Source organism: Diadema antillarum, unplaced genomic scaffold, assembly GCF_040938485.1.
Source record: "Diadema antillarum isolate AM-2024a unplaced genomic scaffold, OU_Dant_1.0 seq00002009_RagTag, whole genome shotgun sequence".
In the NCBI taxonomy this organism is placed as follows: Eukaryota; Metazoa; Echinodermata; class Echinoidea; order Diadematoida; family Diadematidae; genus Diadema; species Diadema antillarum.
The window spans coordinates 40,083-64,245 of NW_027272664.1; the positions used below are offsets into that span (position 1 = coordinate 40,083).

At 38.9% G+C, this 24,163-nt stretch overlaps 1 protein-coding gene across 1 annotated transcript in view; it reads left to right on the forward strand.

Annotated features, from left to right (window-relative positions):
- LOC139713590 (microtubule-associated serine/threonine-protein kinase 2-like) overlaps positions 1-24,163 on the forward strand; it is a 73,833-nt gene that overhangs the window by 38,492 nt on the left and 11,178 nt on the right. The window contains exons 6-13 of the mRNA XM_071625298.1: positions 10,524-10,635; positions 12,832-13,011; positions 16,077-16,175; positions 17,230-17,359; positions 20,305-20,396; positions 21,124-21,209; positions 22,216-22,390; positions 23,096-23,187. Of these exons, the coding sequence (XP_071481399.1) occupies positions 10,524-10,635; positions 12,832-13,011; positions 16,077-16,175; positions 17,230-17,359; positions 20,305-20,396; positions 21,124-21,209; positions 22,216-22,390; positions 23,096-23,187 (966 nt within the window). The remainder of the gene's footprint in view (positions 1-10,523; positions 10,636-12,831; positions 13,012-16,076; positions 16,176-17,229; positions 17,360-20,304; positions 20,397-21,123; positions 21,210-22,215; positions 22,391-23,095; positions 23,188-24,163) is intronic.

The following is a 24,163-nucleotide window of genomic DNA, read 5'->3' on the forward strand; positions in this document are numbered from 1 at the left end:
GTGACAGGAGCATCCAATAGCAACCGAGTGTGTGGAAATCAAAATGCAAATATTCATGAGTGTCATGTCATCGACACATCTTCTCTTTTTCCCTCACCCCCCCCCCCCCCCACCTTGCCCACTCAAAGCTAACAGAGCTCAGTCGGTTCTTCTGATACTTATTTGTACTGATTTTAATGCAGTTGTGCCCTTGTATAACTTTTCTCTCCACAATTTTTTTTTTTGTACGAGTTAAGAAAGAAAAAAATGCACACCCAGAATTATTTGAATCTACAGTGCTCAAAATCACATCAAAATTTCCTGATCAAACATGATTTATTCAGCTCCTTCAACCTCTCGCTTTTGTGTCGGAAAGAGTTGATTTTTACTCACCAAAGAAATGAGAAAGAAATCTTCAAATAGCCTACTTGGAGAGCTCGTCCTACAGTCATGCTGTGTCATTTATTTTCCAAATGCTGCCCGTGAACTTGTGTAAAGGTGCCCTGTTTCCACGCGATATTGCATAACATACAACCGCTGTAATGAGTTCCAAATGACAGTGAGGTGAAGGAGTGTAAGAACTTAATCCCAAATGCATGGGATTCTTATATAATGTAGATTTATATAAGCAGGGATGAAAAGGACATATGTTCCTGATGAATCATTTCTCCTGGACACAGTAATACCACCTAATACTTATGACCTTTTATAAAGACATGAGTTGTTTTCATTAGCTCCCTTACTGCTGCAAAGGGCTTGGTAGGTTGACATATGGTACATTGTACCTTCTTTTTTTTTTTGTATTCCCACAAAAATTGCGTGGTGTTGCAGTGAGAATTGTCAGTTCATCTCAAAAGAAGCCACTGAAAATATGTTTTAAAATACCGAATCTTTGCCGTCTATGGCAGAAAGAATGATTACATCTTACTTTCGCAATCACCTTTTTATGTGGGATAGATTGCCCATGAAGGAAATATCATTCTGTGTCGTCCCGATAGAGCTGTGTTTTTTCCTCTCTCCTCATTTCTTTCAAAAGAGCAAAGAATGGCCATTTATAATATGTCAGTTTTTATGTTTTTCGTTTTTCTTACTTCTCGAGTTTAATTACAGTAGAAGTATTATGGGAGTTGTGTTTCATTATGCATGTAAATGTACTCGTGTGGAATAAAGAGCTAATTACAGTGTAGTTTTCACGCAGTCTTCTCTCACAATATTGTAAGGACAGAGGAAATTTGTAATATTGTCAGTGACAAAAGTATGTGAAAACACACATCACATTGAATACATGTAGGTCAGCCAGTTCATTTTAAAGATTTGTCAGATGTTGTCTTTTGAAAGTGTCATTTTTAGCATTTTTTATGCATTGACTTGTCTGCAAATATCAAGTCAGTGTCTCAAAGGATTTAGACAGCTGCTCGTATGGTACCTCTAGAATGTAACATTATTTCTAAAAGCATGAGCACAAACAAACAATCTCTTTTTTTTTTCCTTTTTTGTAATGCAATTCATGCTTTGGAAAGAGCAGGCATGTATCTTGTCAACGATGTGTGTTGCTCATTCACCGCCACTCCTGTTCGTCGTAGCAAATAGAGCTTCCTCAGAAAAAATTCGCACGTCCACAGGCACTGATATCGCCACCAAACGTGACTGAAATTCCACAACCAAGCATGCACCAACACGTTGGCCCGGAGGACTATTGTAATAGGGGGGCTGTATATCCTGACTCATTTCCAATCGACACACACACACACTCTCTCTTTGTACAACGTTTTAATAGCAAAGTGACAGTTTGTAATAAAGAGAATGGAGTTTATTTGATGAGGAAAAAATGGGATGTACAAAAGATTTTGACACTTTGACAACATTTGGCAGTAAAATGAACCATTGAATACATCTGGAGAAAAAAAAAAGCGAGAATGCATCGTGGGTGTGACGTTTTGATAACAGCAACATCACGGGATGTGACTGTGAAGGGGAAAAAAGTGTTAACTTCATCTTGTGAAATTTAGAAAATGATGTGGAATCAACCAATGATGTCACTGTTTGAAGAGCCAGGTGTGAACACATCTCTTGAGAACATTATTATGAGGACGAGCGTCGCAGAATGAACTATTGATGTGGATTTCTTGAATACCTGTTGCTCCGTAATGATTTAAATCCTCGCCAGGCATGGAGGGATGCAGACGTTGAGCTTTGAGACTGAAATGTCTGCGGGGATATGATGATTCAGAGATGAGTCAGACGACATCATGCATCACTCCACATCTTCCATTTTGTTTTGTTTGTTGTTATTTTCCAGTTGATGCCAGTCAGACAGTTGTATGAAATCCATGCATAATCATCAATTTGCTTGTCTGCCTTTCCAACCAAGTATTAACCTGTTGAGGACGAGTCCTGAGTATACTCTGGCAGGTGCCTGTGGGAAATGCGTGTTTAGCAAAATCAGTCCGTCCCCAATGGCTGAAAGAATGAGGGAGTACTGTAGTCAGAAGTCTTTACCCAATTATGAAAGAAAAAAGAAATGATTCTCTGCTACCTTCTCTTTTGGAAGGCTAAAAATTATTAATATTGGATCAGTCTGCTTTCAGCAACATTTTGAAAGTGAGCATATAAATTGACAAGAAAATGATATATGTATGCTATTGCTACCCAAATCATTTCTCAACTGCCAAGCATATCATGTAATTATATGTATACTACACACGTACACTTTTGACACAGGCTAGCACAGCACCTTAACCCTATAAAGCCCAAGGGGGGGGGCACATTGTGCCCCCCCCTACCAGATTTTCGTTTGCCACTCCTTCGTCCTTAATTCGATTTCAACCAAATTTGGTGACTTTTCCTAAAATCTTATTGCGAACATTTTGATATATAATTTAACTATATTTTGTGTTGCTGGTTGCCATGGTAACCATAAACTGACAACCATGTCAGTCAGATTTTGCATCTTTTTTCTGTTCCCATTTCATTTAACAGCATTACAGTGTATGAAATGGGTATTTCTTGGCTGAAATTTGTTGAAGAAGCAAAATTTGAAGTAATTATGGTCCTGGAAAGTTTTTCTTATTATTTCCTTTGTTTTTATGTGACAAAGGCATAAAACAATAGATATAATAGAGATAATTGAAAACAATAATATTTTCTACAGATTGCCCTTATATTTTGAGTTATTTTGATTCCTTCAGCCAAGTTATGCCTCTAATATCATTAGTTTATCATATTATCAATTTGCAATCTCAAAATTCCACTATTATGCAAATATGAAATGTCATAACTATACATGTTCCCATCCCAAACATTTCATCTCGGGTCTCATAATGTATCACTATGTTGATATGAAGAGCGCCCCCATGTGGTGACCTTGAGAAATTTCAAACAACAAATAATAAAATTCGACTTGCTTATCATTTGTGGCAAATATGAAAATGATTGGTCTATAATAAGACACATTTAATGGGGATAAAGAAATTATACCGAAAAGTCATGTTTTTAGCATATTTCCTATGTATTTCTTTATATTTTTGTAAATAGCGCCCTCCATGGGTGACCTTGTGAAAATTCAAATGTACGGTCATGTAGAGTATGAGTTACTCTACCCACGTGCCAAATATGACAATGATACATCGAATAATAAAAAAGTTATATAGGGGGGGCACAATGTGCCCCCCCTTGGGCCTGCGAGGGGTCAAAATAGCTTGGGCTTAATAGGGTTAACCCGTTGAGGACGGACTGATTTTGCCACAACATGCATTTCCCATAGACCCCTGCTCGAGTATGCTCGGGACTCGTCCTCAATGGGTTGAACCAGAGGAAGAGAAAAAAGAAAGAAAAGAAGAAGGCATAACTGTGAGGAAGCATGTACAATTCCAGTGACTTGTCCCTCTCCTTCACGCATCTCCACATACATGAACCCTTGCTACGGCTGCTTGTAAATGAGAGTTCGTGTTTCTCGCCCGCGCCCGTCGGTGTTTGTTCCTCGCTGCTCAGTGTCAGATCAAATTTGCGCTCCATCCCACCCCGTGAAACACGACGTTGTACATGAGATTAATAACAGCAGCTCCCCGATATCACACTTCCTGCATGCCGTCTAGATGCCTGCACCAGCTTCATTCGTATTTAGCACTGTTTTCTCCCCTTTTTCCAAGAAATGAAGGCATGTTATTCGAGTCATACTGAGGAAAAGTTGTGTGATGACAGTAGCTTGAAGTGAAATTTCTTTTTTGCTTTTAGAAATTAAGGCGTGATGTTATTCAAGTCTTTTAGCAGCTGAAGAAATGTTGTGTGGCAGGTGCCTAAGTGAGAGATAATTTGTTTTTCGCATCCTCCATAATTACTCCATTTAGTGTAGTATTAAAGGAAGGATATTTTTTCAACAGTCTTTGCACCGTCTTCTGGCATGGAAACGCCTGCAGATTTCAAAATGCATCTACTTAAATATGATATTAAATGCTTTTTCAATGTGCTTAGCAGGTAGACACATATATGAAAGAAAATGAAACTTGAGAGAAAGCGAGGGAGAGATGGAAAGAGACTCTAGTAGGATTTTTTCTGTAATCTCACTTTGTCTCGTCTTAATTTGATGTTGGCCCAATTCTAACGGTGCACTAAAAACAAACAAGCTGTCATTCTTTATTGTACACAAAATGTGATGCACATATTCAGTGATTTGGAAGCCATGCTGTGTAACGATGTATTATTACGTTATCAGCTCAGCAATCTCTTGTTCGTAACATGCCAAGTAAAGATATGGGAACAGTTTTAGGTTTTGTATTGCATGTACCCTTATTTTGTCCTGCCTGGCTCCTAATTTGACCAAAAATATATGCACTAATATGAGAGATATTTTCGAGAACTCGGTTAATAATCTTTCAGCTCACCATTGTAGTATACACACCTGTGGTATTACTCGACTCACAAAGTTAAAAGTACTACACTGAATTTCATGATGTCTATGAGTTCATTTTAGTGTTAAAAATTCATCTGTGTTCTCTTTTCTGCTTCCTTTCAATATTCATCACTTTCGCTTTCATTTCTTGGTTCATACATTCATTTTTTTTTCTTTTCTGAAATTTTGAAATTCATGATTAATAAAATCCTCCAATGTGTTCTTTTGCTTGTCTTTACCACTAATGGCTTTTGACAGCCTTTCATGGCTTTCGCTGCCTGACCGGCCGATCATCACGTTCACATCCCAGTCTGTGTAAGCCTCAGAGTATACATATATTATGTATAAAAAAAATTCACCATCAATTCCTTTGCTTATTCCTCATTCCTCAATATTTGTGTTCGTATTTTTACATCATGTGTATCATATCACCTGTACGGATTTATCTGCAACTGTCATATTCGCCCTTCGTCAGGTTACACTCTTGTGCATATGCATGCCAAAATCATATTTGTGTCACCCCCACCCCATCTGCTATCACTTCTCTACCTTGTCCCCTTGCCCACCCGCTCTATTATATACCCCCCCAAATATCCCCACCCTCCATCCTCACATATACACTCATGTACGTCACAATCTAGCATATTTGTTTATGCAATATATACACTGTAGTATCAAGTGGGGGAGAGAGAGAGAGAGAGAGAGAGAGAGAGAGAGAGAGAAAGCAATAATAGTCAAAATGTGAGAGTGGAATATTTACCCGAATCTGTGCTGGAATTTATTTGCAATATCGATGCGACACCGAGTGTCGGAAGTACTGTCAGTTTCATTTCCTTGTTTGTATCTTCAGAGCGTCTAACGACAATGCGTAAACATTGATCTGTACGTAGCAGGTGTTGTTTCTTTATTCCAGTATCAGTGATTTAACCTTGTGTCCTTTTTTTTTTTCCTTTTGTATGTTTGTGTCTGGGTAACAAAACTGAGGATTCTGAGGATATTTTGGGGAAGTGAATAGGGAAAAAGAAATCATGTCCATTTGTTATGCCGAGGTGATTATTTTATACTTTGAGATTTCTTGTTCATGGTGTGTAATTCTGTTCTAAGGCCTAGGCAAATTAATTGATTAGTTTTTTAATACCGTAAGTTTTTCATTATTTAAAGTAATACTCTCAGTGGGTAATCAACAATACGCTGCTCCCACTCCACAACAACAAAATAACTCTGATTTCTACAATAATTGTAGAGGTCATATCACTCCTGGACCATTCTAAAATAATAAGATGCCCACTATTTTCGGGGGGGGGGGGGTAGTCAGAAAGACGGATGCCAGACTTGACCACAAAATATTGGAAAGGGTGTGTCCCCCACTAGGTGTCTGATTTTGCTGTAATGACCAAAAAAAGAAGAATGATACAGTGTATTTGGTCAGCAAGTTAATCATAGACCTGTAGAAAATAGATATTGTATGGTCATCATTCTTTACAACTCATCTAGGCCACATTACATCACCATTTTATCCCAAACATTCAACCAAGAAATTATTTCAACAATTCATGTATGATTTTTTTTTTTTTTTTGGTGGCTGATCATATGGTGAATTTTTTGTTGTTTTTTGATAAAGATGAGCTATTTTGATTTTAAAAAAAGTTAAGAGGTTGAGAAATTCATTATTTTTATTAAGTAAACAATATAAAATCAAATGAAATTTTTACCATAGCCAAGTTCCATGGTTCATACAAGATGTATACATTAAATTATATGAACAATAACCAAATGAACAGTGGTGTGTATTCTTCCTTTGTCCTACAGTTGATACATTTTTTCTTTTTTTTTTTATCCATGGCAACCTAGCCATCCAACACACTAGTGCCAAGTTCCATGACGAAAAGCTGCACAGCAAAATACTGAATTCTTGATACTGTGCCACTTTTAAATGACGAGACATGGTGGATGGTCATGTGGGAATACCTGGGTAGCTATTTAATATGGTTCTGACGCTTTGCGTGTGGACGTGGTGACATTAAAGTTTCATAATTAGATAAGTTGGAGCTGTATATCATACTGCTTTGCTGTGAATTCTAACTTTGGGTGAAACTCATGATCAATCTTGTATTTTTCAAAAAGAGTACCTGATTTCATTTGCATCTAAAGCTGGGACAGTGGCTTGCTTTCTCAAAACAAGCCAATATTCTTTAAAAAAAGAAAAGAAAAGAAAAATGCTTTGTGGAACAGAACTTAATCCTAAAACTTTTAAGAAACGTGTTATTTTCTGTCAATTATTGGACCAGAAGTGATTTTTCCAGGCTGCTGTGATAAAATCAAAGAAAGAAGCTGCCTTTGCATGAATTACTCATGAAAATGACTTGTTCTCACTAATACAAGCAGTTGGTGATGTGAACAGCCTTCAGCATCACAAAACATATCAAGGTTACATTGTCCAGTGTCATTTCAATGTAATGATATATCTTATGTACACTCTGTATGAAGCATAACAGTGGGGAGAATTCAAGGAAAAAAAAATGTTACATCAAAACAGGAAATTCAAAGTGACAAGGAGTAGTGTGGTTTGCGCGTCCTAATTGTGTTTCGTTTTTGGTTGTTTTTTCTCCTTTTTTGCCCTTGTCTTTGGGTTTATATTTTTTTTCATATGTACCATGCTGAGTTCATTTTTGGCAGACTTTCTGCTTTTTTGCCATGTTTATAGGGGGAACTTCCCCAGCCCTTGAACTATGCAGTACCTTTGGGATGTCATTTATCACTGGGCTCGTAATTGATTTGACCTCAAATGTGTTTATCATGACATTTGGAACTCTCACTTCTTGTTGGCTCGGGGCTTTGTTTCATCAAAAAGCATTGTTAAATGATTTTTTTTTCCCCCCATGAAAAATATTTTTGTGTTCTCTGAAATTATTTGTGTTTTTACTCATTTCAATTATATATTTATTTTTCATTTTATGATTTTTTCCTCTTTTTTTTTTAAAATTTTGTCATTACCTACCATGCCGTTTTGATTATGCTAGCAGTGTCCTTTTTCTTTTTAATGCGTGTGTTTTTGGTGATGGTAGGTACTCATGGTGACTTGTAATATGATTATTTGAAATGAACAGCTGGTTTGGATAATGCTCAGAATGTATGAAATGATGTCAATTCTAATGTGTGATTCATCATTGTTTAGAGTTGATTAACTGTGAATTCATTTTCATGAGCATTGATCTTGAAAAGCAGAGCAATAATACCAATATTCAGTATATAACATGAGCCAAATTTGATCTCTATTACACTTGACACGACCAGGTTGTTATGTTAGTCTATATATGTGTAGTTGTAGTGTGGGAGGAGGAGGGAAGAATTATTTAATTAATCATGTGAGGTCCAGTAAAACTTTTCAGTGAATGTTTGGATCAAAGCTCTAAAGGGCTAGTACTTATAGTATTTCACTGATGTTTTTTCTGCAAAGGCACTTGGTTTTATGTTCATATGTTGTTTTTTTCACTAAAATTCTGTGTAATATTCTATATTTTGATACTAAATATTCCTGAGTCATGTTTAAATGATTTCTCTAAAGTACAATGTATGGTGAATAATGTCATAACAAGTTAGTTGATATTCTTGTCATAATCTGTCATGCTAAAGTATTACTAATAATGTTTATTAGAATGTTGAATACTGTTATAGTCTATGATATAACGTGTGGATTTAACTCCCTGTTAAAGTAGTCCACATTCCACAAGAGTAAAATAATGTAGAAGCACACCCATAGTATCAAAGTCATAAGAATTGGGGTGTAGTCGCTGCAGTTTTAATGTCAAATCTTCCTTTTGTGCTAATTTTGCCTTTTGTCTTCTCATAATATCCCTTTGCATATGTGATGGGCGCACACATATCCACATCACCTTGTTGCTTAGCAACCACCACCCTGCTTCTGCAGATGATGTTATATCTGGGATATTAGGTTTTCTTGACATAATTTGGCAAAATTGAATGAATGTTGTGGAAACTAAGTCAAAACTTTAAAGAACTTCCATCTTGATATTTATTCCTTAAAAGAATAAAACAAAAAATATGAGGGATTTGTAGCTATGACGTTCGTTTGTCAAAATGTAAATTTTGCTCTTTGCCTCCGCCAGTCCATTTCCGTGTTATTAGCATTGTGGATCTAATTATTTCACTTTGCAGACTGTTCAATAATGCAAGGCTACTTACTGTTTTGTGTGTTGTGAGTTTCATATTTTTTCAGGAGGCACACGCTAACATTTCGCTCCGTCACATATAATGCTAGTTAGTACGCAAAGCACATAGCCAAGTGTGTAGATTTTGCTCTATATATTATGGTACATTTGTATTTAATTTTTTTTATCCTTATGGGTTTTCTGCAGAATTGGTTGCAAGCGCATACGTGTACTATTATATACATACTGTATACTCATACAGAGCTGCGTGCATTGTAAAAAGCAAATCTGATGCACTAATGCTAGTGTGTATTGCTTTCCAACACACAGTAGGTGCAGCTGCTTCAGTTTGTTAATAAAGGTCATGTAAGTAGATTTGCAGAGCTCATTTTATCGCACTTAATGCAAATTTTTTTTCGTCTCAGCATAACTTCTCTGTATTGTTGTTTCCTTTAAAAGAGTAAATATCCACAAAGTTAAGTGAATAAGCCCTTGCTTGCGTTGTGCAAGGAGAGAGTTTTCTTATTCATCATGAATTATGCATTAATTTTGAGATATTACACACTTAAAGGACAAGTTCACCTTCATAAACATAAGGATTGAGAGAATGTAGCAATATTAGTAGAACACATCATTGAAAGTTAGAGGAAAATCAGACAATCCGTTCAAAAGTTATGAATTTTTGAAGTTTTTGTGCAGTACCCGCTGGATGAGAAGACTACTGCAGTGTATGAATAACTTAGATGTCACATGCGTACAACAATATAAGGAAAATATAAAGAGAATTTCACAAAATTCCATCTTTTGAAAAAAGTACACATTCCCCTGACTCGTTACCGACAAATGTTATGGGTAATATTATTCCCCCTGCCTTTAGAAAGAGGCAAGTCAAGTGCTCTTTTATTATGCGAAAAAAGTGAAAATATGTTGAATTTTCTTTTACATTTTCTTTATACTGTTGTACGCATATGACTCACAAGCTGTAGTAGTCTCCTCATCCAGCGGTTCCAACACAAAAATTTAAAAAATTCATAACTTTTGCATCGATTGTCCAATTTTCCTCAAACTTTCACTGATGTGTTCTACAGATATTGTTGCATTTTCTCAATCCTTATGTTTATGAAGGTGAACTTGTCCTTTAAGGATATATTTATATACACTGTTTTATGTGACCCTGTGAATGTTGTACACACAAATATTCAAAGGAAAAGATTGTTGTTTTCTTCTTATTTCTTTGCACTTAAAAAGACAGTAGCAAAAAGAACAAATCATTGTGTGTTTGTGTACATAGTATGTGTGTCTCTCTCTCCTCTAACTCTCTTTCCTATGAACAATGATAAAAGGAAGGGCAGAGTGATTTTAGTTGTCAGTAGTTGGTTTAATCATGGCACAACATTTCTACCCCATTCCTTTCATCTCTTCTAAGAAATATATGGTTTGATTCACACACTCTCTTCTATCTTCTTCTTTAACCCTTTCCCTCTCAGCGGAGCGAGCAGCCCCCTCGTCAGTACGACGGAGCATGAGATGCTTCACATGAACAGCCTATACAAGGAGAGGTTTCCCAGGGCCAAGCAGCAGATGGAATCAAAACTGGCAGTGAGTAGTTGGGAGCGGGAGCATTGTTGTTGACGAGATGTTACACGGATGTCAGTGTGTGGGACTGTAACCAGAGGTTACGCGGACGTCAGTGTGTGGGACTGTAACTAGAGGTTACGCGCATGTCAGTGTGTGGGACTGTAACTAGAGGTTGCTATTAGTAATGATATTGGTAATGGAGAGAATATTGATGATACTGATTGTGGTAATGATATAGAAATCCATAGTGACTCCCTAACAGAAACTTCAATCATATTTTACACCCTTTCATAAAAACATGATAATCTCTGAAATTCGATCTAAGTGTTTGTCTGACTGTATTTAAAATTTCACTGTTCTGTTCTAATGACTTTAGTCTTTGTAGTGACAGTCAACTTGATTAATGCATAAAGTTTTCCCTACAATTCACCCCACCCTCACCTTCAAGACTATGTTCTATTAATCCCATTCACATCCAACCAAAAACCATGCTCCTTGCTGTGAGTGTGAACAGTAAAGATTAAATGCAATCTTTTTCTTTTTTTTTTCCAATTCCTGTGAACCAACCCAGCACACATAAGACCAGGATTATTCTCTAGTCATTGTATTGGTTTGTGCAATTTCGAGATTTAAAGTGCATCACTTGCAACCAAGTTAACCCCTCCCCCCCCCCTTTGTTGTTGTTGTCAATATGCGAACAGCAGGGAAAAACATCAGTATTTTGCATGGCGATCCAAAAACCAATAATTCTTGCGTGTGAATGGGCCTATTGTATCCGTTAATAATGGCCGTCTGGAGATGATGAACTGCCGACATTAGCGGCCTATTATCAGCCATGCTTGTCGCAGGATGTTAATACAGTTTAGGAATGAGGATGGATAATGAAGCCGTGTCATGGTAACATTCCTGATCACGCTGAAGAATAGGAAAAACTGATGGCAGGCGCTTCAATTTCCTGTTCCAGATATGTATTGGGTTCATGTTCATAACTATGTCTGGCTAGGCTCATTGGCTTTTTTTTTTAATGCTTTTTTTTTTCACAAGCAAACACCTAATGGCCCATGCAAATAAGTATGTCAAGGTGGCCAACTTTGACTTTCTTTGAGGAAGTTATCGAATAATGATGCTTAGCTGCTCTCGATGCTGACGCAATTCCCCGCCTCTGGAGATTGTTGTGTTAATGGAGTGTGTGAGTGCGATGCGTTTTGTGGAGGTGAAATGCAATGCGATGCTGGCATCGTTGGTTGATGCTATCATCATTATGGTATGACATACCGAGTTGCTGTTTTCTCGAGTAAAAGAATATTTGGGTTTTTGTTTTTGTTTTTGTTTTTGTTTTTTGTTTTTCGGTCTCAGACAAGCATGGTCTCACATATAATGTCTATCTTTAGGGATTTTACAAATGTACTACCAACAGTTAAATGTAGTATTATACAGCTTTTGAAAGTGTAGACAAAGACTCATACCCATCAACCAAAAAATCCTGTAATTGATGAGTAAAAACTTCTCTAATTAAAAATCCTTGTTTTTTCTGTGAATGACTAATTTGGATTCTGCCAAGCACTCGTTATCTTTAATTTGGGTCTATTTGCTGTAGTAGTCATGGTGATTAGGAGCCGATATTGGTTTGGCAGTTGTCCAAGTTTTCATGTGAGGAAAGAGATATTGTATCTAACCGAGATGGTTCCATAATGGTAGTGGTAATGATGATGATGGTGATGATGGTGATGATGATGATGATGATGATGGTGATGATGATGATGATGGTGATGATGATGGTGATGATGGTGATGATGATGATGATGGTGATGATGATGATGATGATGATGGTGATAATGATGATGATGATCATCATCATTATCATCATCATGGTCATGATGGTAATAACAATGCTGGTACTTTTTCACTGTGGTGCATCAGTTCATGGCGTGAGGAAATTATTGGGACAAACGGGTCCAGGCAAAGAGAGAGAGGGAGAAAAAGAGAGAAATAAAATGGAGAAGGAACAAATATGGAAATACTTTGCTGCTGCTGAACTGGTAAATTCAAGCAGTAGGGATGGGGAATGTGTAGGGGGTTTCAAAGAGAGATATTTCTAAAGAGAGAAAGTTTTAGACAGACAGAATGATTCAAGTGCAACAGTTGCATGATTTTAATCTTGTATCAACTATTTCTGACCGATGAGTCATTTTTGTGTGCCTTGAATTGATTTCCCAGGATTTCATCGCCAAGTACAGCACAGATTCCAGCCATGAGGGGCATGATGCCATCTACGCATTCCTGGTCCACCAGACAGTGGAACTCGCCCGGGACTGTCTGGAGAAGTCTCAAGAGGACCAGGTCTCGCACATCTACTTCTCGGAGCTGTCGGGGAAGCTGCAGATGCTGGCCGAGGACGTGAGTGATCGTGATGTGTGGGATGCCACGGGAGATGATGATGATGATGATGATGATGATGATGATGATGATGATGATGATGATGATGATGATGATGATGATGATGATGATGATGATGATGATGATGATGAGGATGATGAGGATGATGAGGATGATGAGGATGATGAGGAGGATGAGGAGGATGAGGAGGATGAGGAGGATGAGGAGGATGAGGATGATGAGGATGATGAGGATGATGGTGAGGGTGATGAGGATGATGAGGATTATGATGATGATGAGGCTGATGAGGATGATGAGGAGGAGGAGGAGAATGAGTATGATGATGCTAATTATGTTATCGATGAAGGTGATGGTAGTGGTAGCAGGAGGAGAAAGAGGAATGAGGAAGACAGAAGACAATGAGAGTGACAGTAGTAATGGGTTAAGAAGAGAAAGTGGAGGAGGAAGGGGAGGTTGAGGAAGAAGATGAAGATGGAGGGGGAGGAGGGGAGGGGAGGGGATAAGGATGAGGAAGGGAGAAGAAGGAGGAGAGGAGGAGGAGGAGGGAGGGGAGGTGGTTGAGAAATAGGAAGTATAGGAGCAAGAGGAGGAAGATGTGGTCATGATGATGTGGTGGAAAAAGAGAAGAGGAAGAGGAAAATTTTAAAAGAGAGAAGGAGGAGGAAAGATGAAAAAGATGGAGAGGAGAATGGTGGAGGTAGGAGAGGCAGAAGAGGAGAAGAGGAAGAAAGAAAAAGAGAGAAGAGAAAGAGGAAGGAAGAAGTGGGAGGAGGAAAGAGTGGAGTGGTGGAGGAAAGGGAAGTAGAAGAGCAAGGGAGGAGGAGGATGGGGAGGTGGATGGGGAGGTGGATGAAGAAGGAGGATGAGGAGGAATAAAGGAGAGGAAGTAGAGTAAAGAGAGAAAGAAGGATGAGGGGGAGGATGAGAAATGAGAATAAAGAGAGAGGAAGAGGTGATGGAAGAAGGGAGTGAAGAATGAAATGGAGGAGGAGAAACAAGTAATAGAAAGGGAGAAAGGGGATTTGAGGGCAGTCAAGGAATTTGTGTATCACATTTGGCTTGTCTGTAAGGGCTTGTGTGTTCCCCAACTGATGAGTATCTATTCATGCTACAGCTAGTCTGAAGCAGCTTATGTAGGAGAAATAGAATGAACATGAGGCTCTTTAAAACAACAGGAATGAGAACAACAACAACAACCACAAAAGACCCATAAGGGTTCTGTTTTGAAGGGAAGGACTCCATATTAGGTAACTGCGAAGCCCTAGGGGATGACATATGCGGAAACCACTTTTATTCAGAGTTGGGGGGGGGGGGGTGGAATTCTTGAGATGAGCTCTTATTGCTTTCCTCCCTATGTTTCAATATCTTCCTTCTCACGAGAATGGAAGGGAAATTTGATGCGACTGTCATCCTAACCAGAGTGACCTCCATCTTGAGGTCTGGCAATGTTTCCAACTTAGGGGGTCCTTTGGGGAAAAGGATGCTATCCACACAAGATGTTGTTGACTTCCAGCTCTTTAGTGGTAGACACTCTCAAGAGAGGTCCATTCTCAAGAGGTCGGTCTCGCTTGGATGCCCTCCAACCGCAGTCTGCCATTTTAACACCTCCGCTTTTCCCCCCAAATCCCAGACCCTTGCAATGTTGTTGACAAAGCGAGCGTTCATTTCTTCTAAGACAGGGTATTAGCAAACCACAGTAAATTTTTGATCTGCTGCTGCTTCAAAATATTCCGCTTCTTTACGCAACAGTCGCATCAAATTAAGGGCTTCATGGTAAACAGCCCCATTCAAAACAAATTTGACGCAGAGAAAGCTATCAGCATATTTTCTTTCCTTGATCTACGCGGTTTCATACTCCCAGAGTTTGGTCCCTTGTGAGAGTGGTTAGTATGATATTTTGTGTATGCAGCAAAGTAAAGATTATTCCAGAAGGCATAGGGGAAGTTTCACCATGGTACACGGCACGTGACAATGATCCCACAAAGTGCAGGTTATTTGCAGTGGGAAAAAACAGAAAAAGAGACAGACGGACATACAGACAGACAGTAGATGCTGATGCAGACATTCACATCCATCATGCTTAAGCACAACATATTGTAAGATGTAAACCCACAGGGGATGAACTCTGTTGAATTTGTGCCAAGGTGATGCATGTATGGTGTTAAACAGGCAACACATGAATCTTTCCAAGTTTGAAGACATCGAAGAGCCACATTGCTCATAATGATTAAATTGATATAAAAGCAGTTCATTCTTTCTTGCGTGAAAGATGTGGTCCCCCGGGTCCAAGCGGGAGGTTCCGGCTCATAATGTGGGTCTTGTGTTCGAGAGGAAATAACCCAAAGATGTGAAACATGTTGTTGATGTTATCAGCTGGTGTCATGAGTATGGCTATGTGATATCTGCAAGAAAGTCAGGGTGGGGGTATGTGGATCTCGCTTGTGTTACTGTTACAATGCAAGATTGGTTCAAGATGTCGGGAGCAATTTTGTGGTGCGAAGTTGTCGAAAATGGTTTGATTTCATCTACCTTCAGTTCCGCGACAGATGTGTTTGAAACATCGGGAAAACATGAAATGAGTCTGCTGTTGACAGTCTGAGAAGTTTCAATGTTTTAAGGGCTAGGGGCTCTGGGTTGTATTTGATGTGTATTTGTCTAGTGCTTGCCTTGTGATGTATGATATTTCTTACCAAAGTATGTACATAGAATGTGTTTCCATTTGCTGTAATATTGTGCCCAATACAGCTTCACTGGAAGTGAAAATCGTGGGACTTAAAAGAGTGTTTTTACATCACAATGTAATAAAGTGTGAACGAGTCTGAATAACAGGATATTTGGTTAGAATCAAAATCTTGGTTCATTTTGTATGGGCTCGTATATTTGGCTGCACCTCGAAGATTTGAATTGAAATTTGTATCACAACTTAAAGTAGTTATCTGACTGTAGACGAATGATGTATATTATTGAAATTCATTACTGTCTCCAATATTGAGGTCATTCAAGAGTTTTTCCTGATGCATTTGGTATCCTTGCTCCATTCTTGTCCTTTTGAATGCTTGCAATAGGCGGAGACTCGGTCCCAAGTGTCGGCGAAGTCCTTCACGAGAGTGGTGCGGGAGCTGCTCATGATTCTAGCCAGACCAGCCAGGCTCCTAGAATGCCTTGTGAGTATATCAGTGCCATGTGGTGTCATGCATCGTTTGTTCGGTTGTATAAATGGATAACTGGCAACACTAGGGTAATAATGATAATGGCAGGGCCCTCTGGTAGAGCATTGGCAACACTGAAGAGGGTACGCTGGGTAAATAAGTTGTTGTTGTTGTTGTTGTTGTTGTTGTTGTTGATGTTGTTTTCTTGTTGTCATCGTCACTACCAGTTTGTTTGTGATTCTTGATTTTTTTTATTGTGATTATGATGTGTATGAGGAGGATTTTATTAACACTGTCATTGCTCCTATTTATGCAACTGCCCTGCTGCCCAGGTTATTTGTGCTCATCTTTTTTCTCCTTTTAATTTGAGCAATACACACCACACCAAATTCTTTTGACTGGTGTAGAACTTGATTTTGTGCAGCCTAAGAAACTTAGTGATGAGTATATATATCCATGGTGTAACTGTACATACGCTACAGTTGTATATGCATTGTAGCATTTGCATAGGCAGTTAAGTTTTTCATGATACTGCAAAATCTACTATTTTATACATGCAAAGGCCACGTTTGTGTATAACAGAGAATAACATGGTACAGATGTAGGCCTACTGGACATACATTTGTATGGCTGTGTGGTATCTTTATTTCAAGACAACAAGTTAAAAACCTTGAGTCCCATGGATGAAATCAGTGCACAAACATACAAGTAGGCCCATATTCACAAAAGTAGTTGAATTACACTCAAGGTTTGAATAGTTTAGTCCATGGTCTAAAACATGTGCAAAAGAGGTGATAATGACCAAGTGCATACAAATTGTATGTGTGTGTGCATTCATTAGTAACTCCCTGTTGCACACTTGAAATGTCATGTGCATTCATATACAATCAAAGTTTGCATAATCCATAGACTCTTTTTTAATTGCCATTATGAATTTGGCAAGAGTCGCTGCAGCCCTAGTATTTAGCTTCCTCAAGAAATGTACTTAACTTATTCAATGCCTGTCATTTTGTTCCATCTTCTTTTCCCAACTTTGTCATCTCCATCGACGACGATGACGCGTCTTCAGGAGTTTGATCCCGAGGAGTTCTTCCAGCTCCTGGAGTCCTTTGAGGGACAGGTCAAGGTGGGCTCGGCCATCTCAGAGGACCTGCCCAAGTATATCATTAGCCAACTGGGCCTCAACAAGGACCCTCTGGGTGAGTTAAGGCCCCCCCACCCCTCCACCCAACTCTATCCATCACCCCCCCCCCTTCCCCACGTGGCATTTTTCTAAACCTCCACCTGTTACTCAATCACACTTTCCATTTGTTGGGTTTAAAGAGAGAATGAGGCCCAAAAGGATACGTGGATTGAGTGAATGCAGCAGTATTTATTTAGTAAAACACATCAGAGAAGTTGGAGGCAAGTACTGTTTGATAATGGTGGAAAATTGAAAATATGCTGAATTTTCTTTATATTTTGTTCATATCATTGTCTGTACGTCCCAAAGTGTTGCAATCTTCTCATCCAGTGATGGCTGCAACAAAACTTTAAAAACTCACAACTTGTTAATGGATCATGCGATTTTCTCCCAACTTGGCTGATATGTGCTACTGATATTGCTACATGCACTCAGTTATATATTCAGATTCCTTCCCCTTAAAGACCAAGTACATGTTCAGTCTCTTTTCCTACTTTGCCCCTATCTACTTCCTTTACCAGCCCACTACAACCCTTGCAGAAGAAGCAGAAGAAAATAATTATGCTTTTTATGTAGCAAACAACTCTCTTTACCCTGCAAGCATTGTGATGTGAATCAAATGCTGCAATTGATTCTCAAATACACTCCCCTCCCTCCCCCACAAAAAACAAAAACAAAAACAAAAACAAAGGGAAGAAGAAAAGCCAAGCTAACCAAAAGACATTAAGCTACATGAATACAGATCAGCTTGTGTGTCATTACTTCTGATTCTGTGGGCAAGCATATTAAGAAAAAAAGAAAAAAAGAAAAAAAAAAGAAAAAAGATCCCAGTCGGCTTATTTTTATCACATGTTGTACTTGTGAGGGTAATGATGATGTTTTTATGAAGTACTTTTTTTCTAAATGTGACAATAATGACTAGTTGTATGAGATTATTGTCAGTTATTATGGTGTTGTATTCAAAAGGAGTTCAATATTTTGTAGGAAAAGTGTCTTAAGCTAGAGAAACGAATTATGCCATGAGAAATTTGCCTCCATTTTGTCTTGCATCAAATTTTTGAATTGTAACCAGATAATACGTTTTGATAACAGTGTGTTCATATATCTATTGGTGTGAATTTGTGGCTTAATGATTATTTTCTATGTTTTCAAGAGAGGTGGTTGTGTTAAATGTACTTGTTTTGTATTTGTGCTATGTGGTGAAGCAGTGAAAACAAGTTGTTTTTGTGCAGTCATTGGCACGGCTGTATTGCTCTTAATCTAACGTCCTGGAAAGTATGAATTATTCAGATGCTGTTCTGCCCATTAAAGTTGGCCTTTTCAACGTGAACTGAAGATGTTGTTGTGTCTGTATCTTTAAAACTTTTGATGCTTTGACCAACCTTGCAATAGCCTTAATTTTTATAATTTTTTTTATTAACCTGCCCTACACCACTGTCGTAGTGTATACTGTCAAACTTTGTTGGTGTTGTTGTTAACTCATCATTTTATGATTTCATTGAAGTTTAATTGTGTTTGATCTGTGATTACTTAACATTTATTTCTATGTTCTGTTTCTTTTCTCCCATCCTCTCTCTCTTCCCATGCTGCAACCTTTGACCCCTGTTATATCTTCTCTCTGACATTTTCCCCCCCTGCCGATCACACTAACCACACCTTATGCCTCCTTCTGTACAACACACTGTAACTTTCTTTGCAAACATCATTAAAAAAAAAAACACACACACACACTTTTGTTATCCACATCCCTAACAATTCTGTTCTTTGCAATTCTTTGCATGCTTGTCTTTACTCCATATGCATATAATTTCTTGACTGATTTTTCCTTGTCCTCAAATAATGAATTATGACTTATCTCCATTTCTGTCGATACGACCTTTTGATTGTCTCTGTCATGCACTTCATATTCTGCCTCATACTTCCCTTTGCTGCTGCCAATACTCCTCTGCTCTCCTTGTGTGGACATTTTCTGCCCCAATTACTACTTTTATGCTTCTAAATGTGTTCAACCTTAACCCCGCTTATTTTGTACCTTTCTTTCTTTCTGTGATGAAATAACACCTGGATCTTTCTGGCTGCTCTGCTAACTGTGTGATCATTCCCGCCATCATCTGTAAATTTGTTTTCCTCCCATTTTCATGCTCCATTTGACTTGGAAACTCATAAACACTGCTGCACACCTCTGCCTCAACTTTCTCCTTCCCCCTTCCCCCCTCCCCCCTTCCCCCTCCCCCTTCCTTCCCCCTTCATCCCTTTTGCATGTCTGTTTGCTGTGCGTGGTACGGCTGTGGGATTGCGGACCGCTGGGACTTCTCGCTGCTCATCATGAAAAACCCGGTGGATAAATGATGGTGCCCATCTCTGCTTCCACCGTCATGGAAACCAACTTGCATCATGTCGGTGGCCATGGAAACATCCTCCTCGCACCTCACCACAACCAACCATAAACCAAACAACATTAAAAAAAAAAAATCTTGGGATAATATTTCTCTTTTGGAACATATCATGGATAAACTGATTTCCTGATTCACATTCATTTGGCTGTATGACTGGAAAATGGAAACATATTTTCCTATTTGCCATTTTGAAAATAATTATTAAAAAAAAACCACCATTCATATTGCGATTTATGAAATCATGATAATTCTTCGATTGCTTCCATTTTTAAACTTAACCTGTTTTGCCGCACATGATATTCACTTTGTGCCATTGCTGTTCTTTTATTTGATGTGCAATTGTTGTGGATATGCTGTGAAATCATTTGATATCCCCAATATATTTGTTAAATTTACCCTTTCAATAATCCTTTGTCGTCTTTGCTGTTTGCATCGACATCATCTGTACTCTTTGTCTTGTTACCCTTTCTTTTTTAACCCGTCTCTTGTGGTGGTTTGTTTGTTTGTTTGTTTGTTTTTAAATGGTACATGTTTTATTTGGGAACGGCTTGTTGAACAAAAATAGCCTATTTCGATCACTTTCCAGACGTCGGTGATCTGGGTATCACAGGCGACTCTCCCTCGCCTCCGCGGCAGGACTCTGGAGACGATGAAAAGGTAAGGGAGATGCTCCGTCTGTTAGCCATAATGTATCTTGCCTGTAATTGAGATGTGAAACTCAGAAGCATTGATGGAAAGTATGTCCCAGGTCCAGTCCAAAGATTTATCGAAATATTAGACGTTGTGGAGCAAAAAGGAAACATCCAGAAATTCCAGTGCAACTAAGAATTAAAGTTAACATTTTTTCAGGCTCCTTCAAATGAATTCTTTACCAGTCCCTCGGCTTGGTATGAAATGTGTTGAGTGCGACCCTTTTGCAGTCATTGTTGAATTGTCAGCAGAAGAGTTGAGGCAGTTATGTAATATATAATGGTTGCAGGACACCAATATTTTTTAGTCCTATATAGTATTCAAGCATGAGGGAATTAATTACACAGTGCAGACTGCAAGAATATTAGCAAGTAGTGCCGTCAATAATAGGAAGTTGATATTAAAATGTCGGTTGAGAATGAGAAGGGCGTTAAGTTGCCTTGAACACTATGGTTTTAGTGGCAACTTAACACCCTTCTCATTCTCACGCGACGACTGATCCGATGCTCATGTTACTGTGTTCCAAGATGCATGTAGACATTAGAAATTGCCAGTGATTGTTCAGCACATTATTCTGCTCATTTTGCCCATGAGTTTGTTTGTAGGAAACTGAGTGAGGTAATGTTATAAAGAGTAGTATGCTACATGTAGAAGGAAACATGATAAGATATGAATGACCTTTGACATCTTTCAGAGCAACGACCAAGGCAAGGTACCTTTCAAGGAGCCCAGAGAGGAGGATTTCGAGAACATAAAGATCATCAGTAATGGAGCTTATGGGTGAGTGAGTGGGTGGACTTTTTTTTTTGGGGGGGGGGGGGGAGGGGGAAGAGGGAGGGGGTGGTTTTTGTGTTCACAGGGAGGAAATTAAACTTCTCATACTTCATTTGTACCTGTCGTTGCATAATGTGCATTTGGTTGCCAAGTGTCCACTCGGGCCGCGTCAGAAAGTCTGATGAAATAATTTGTTTTCCCCTCTGTTCTACTGATTTTTGAGGTTTTTGAGAGGAAGCTGACCTCTTTTTCCCCCCAATCCCCCGGAACTTCCACAAAAAACTTGGCCACATGCGGCAGTCGACGTCCTAATGGTGCCTGTCAAGTTTGAGGGCAACCTACTGCCATGTTTTATAGCAGTGGGGGATAAAACGATTCCAAAGTCTGTCATCGTATTACTCACGATGCCTTTCCGCTGCCTCAAGAGAGGGGGTTTGATTTGTATGTATTCATGTTTATGAAACTTGATTTGAATGCATTGGTGTGCTCACTGGCTGAGTACCCCTTATATGTACTCTTAAAAGCCACTATAGACCCCTTGAGAATCCTTGCAAATCAAGGAATAATCAGTCAGATCAAAATATGTACAGGCTTACAGGTAGTACGTATTTGGTAAATTGCACCTTGCAGAAGATGTTGTTCTAAAACTACAATTGTTGCCCATGCAAACCCTGTTGAATCATTTGCAAGAGAACTACAGTAGAATTGCATGCGTGTTCTGTTTGTTGCAGTTGTGTCTGATAGACGGCAATCCTGTCATTTTTGGGAGGGAGTTAAGATTAAGTACTCGCATGTGCTTCCTGTGGTTTGGTGGAACAAATGTCTGTTGATTTTCATTACACAATGGCAAGAAATGATGCTACCTAAAATTGAGTAGCTTCATATTATCAAACACAGAAATGTATGCAAAAGACTTGATCAATTCAACATGAATCATTATTCAAATGTAATGACCACATCACCACTTTCACATCATAATCAGATTATATCATTTCAAATAAATTTTTTCCAGTGCTGTGTACTTGGTGCGGCATAAAGCCAGCCAGCAGAGGTTTGCCATGAAGAAAATCTGCAAGCAGAACATCGCCCTGCGCAACCAGAGGGAACAAGTGTTCGCGGAGAGGGACATCCTCACGTTTGCGGAGAACCCGTTCGTGGTGGCACTCTACTGCAGCTTTGAAACCAAGGTGGGTATTCTCACACCACTATTGATTCACTGTCAAAGATGGTTTTTAAGTACTTTTGATAATATAGACTATTAGACCACCAGCGGCCCCTGAAATCAAGAGAGTAGCTACAGTTGTATGGCAAGGGGTGCTGTGTAGATGGTACAAACCAGTTGGAGAAACAAAGGCATCAGCACACAACTAAAGATGCAAAGTTTACAGGTCATAGCATTTCACATTGCAACTGGTTGTATGCATTTGAGACTTGGGCAGTGAAACAGGCTGATTGCAAGAAGTTGCATGGATGCATTTTTCGTGTCAAAAAAAAAAATACTGCCAGAACGTATCAAGTATCGCAGTTAATGAAGTGTGGAATATTCCCAATGGCTTTTATCTTTCAGGATTTATTGTTATCTAACAGCGTTGATGCAATTGCGGCAAGTTATTGTCTTGACAAGACTCAAGTGCTGTAGGATGCAAATTTCACCGTTACAACTTCTAGTACTCGAGGGTTGTTCTTTTATTGTTTGTTTGCTTGTTTCATATGAATACTGGTTTTTTACCAGAAGTAACAACTCTAGTTGTGTTTCCACATCAAAGTACTCAAGTTTTATGACAGTTGAAATCTTATTCCTCATCCATGCTTTAATCCATTAGCATCATGTTTCCAATGTTATGACTGCCATGTCTCTGTATCTCCCCTTTAAACATTTTTTCAATGGACAGAAATATTTATGCATGGTGATGGAATACGTAGAAGGAGGGGATGTCGCCAGCCTCATCAAACACATAGGACCACTGCCAGTAGAAATGGCCAGGTATGGTATCTTATCTCTTACCCTTATCATTATCTGTACCCCTCTTCCCCCTATACCCAAATAAGGGTGCCCACCTACCAGTGTTGTCATATAGGCAATGTTGTTACAACAAGCATGGATATAGCAAAGTCTTGATAAATGAACAGCATTTCAGGCACACAAAACATAAACCTGACGAAATGCTAAAATGGTTGCGTCTTCATTGGTCAAATACTGTGTCTGCCTCTTAACCTGTTCCTTCCGCAATTCTCTGAGTGCCTTTAATGCCTCCAAACGAGATTCTTTTCGCCCGTCGACAGAGAGGCACACAGGTTGGTAATCCAGCTGTGTGAAGGCAGTCATGCGGTTCATTGTGTCCCCTTTTCTACGGTCAACTACATGTGCCCGTGAACAATGGAAATATTGATCGGGTGCGAGGTATGAATAGAGCGTGCGCTGATGAGCTCTCAGAATCTTTTGTTCTACACAAAACCAGGTACCTGAATGAGGTGACTGGGGTCAGCGAACCCGCATTTCTAACTGATCTCAGCCTTGATCATTATGTACATGTTCGTACGAGTTTACAGCAGAACAAGCAAAAAACTAAATCAGGAAAAGGTACATAATACTGTAAAAAAAAACCTGTTTTTTTAAACAGCAGGAGAACAAATTCTGATAGAATAAACTCTGATCTTTTTATCAAACCCACTTTTCTGGGCATTTTAACACAAAGAAACATGAATTTAGGCCACTGAAGCAGGCACCCTTGTCTTCATTTTGGGAACCTGGTAAACCAGGTTCCTGTATATCAGTTGCTCCCACGGGAACCTGGTAAACCAGGTTCCCGTAAGGAACGGGTTAATACCAAAAGTTACTTCTGGTACATAAGAAGTGCACTTTTGCTCTGAGTTTGTATTGAAAAGAAAGAAGGAAAATAGAAAGGAGTCTGGAGGATTTACCTTCTGGATTTGCCTGGGAGGATTTGCCTTTGGAATCT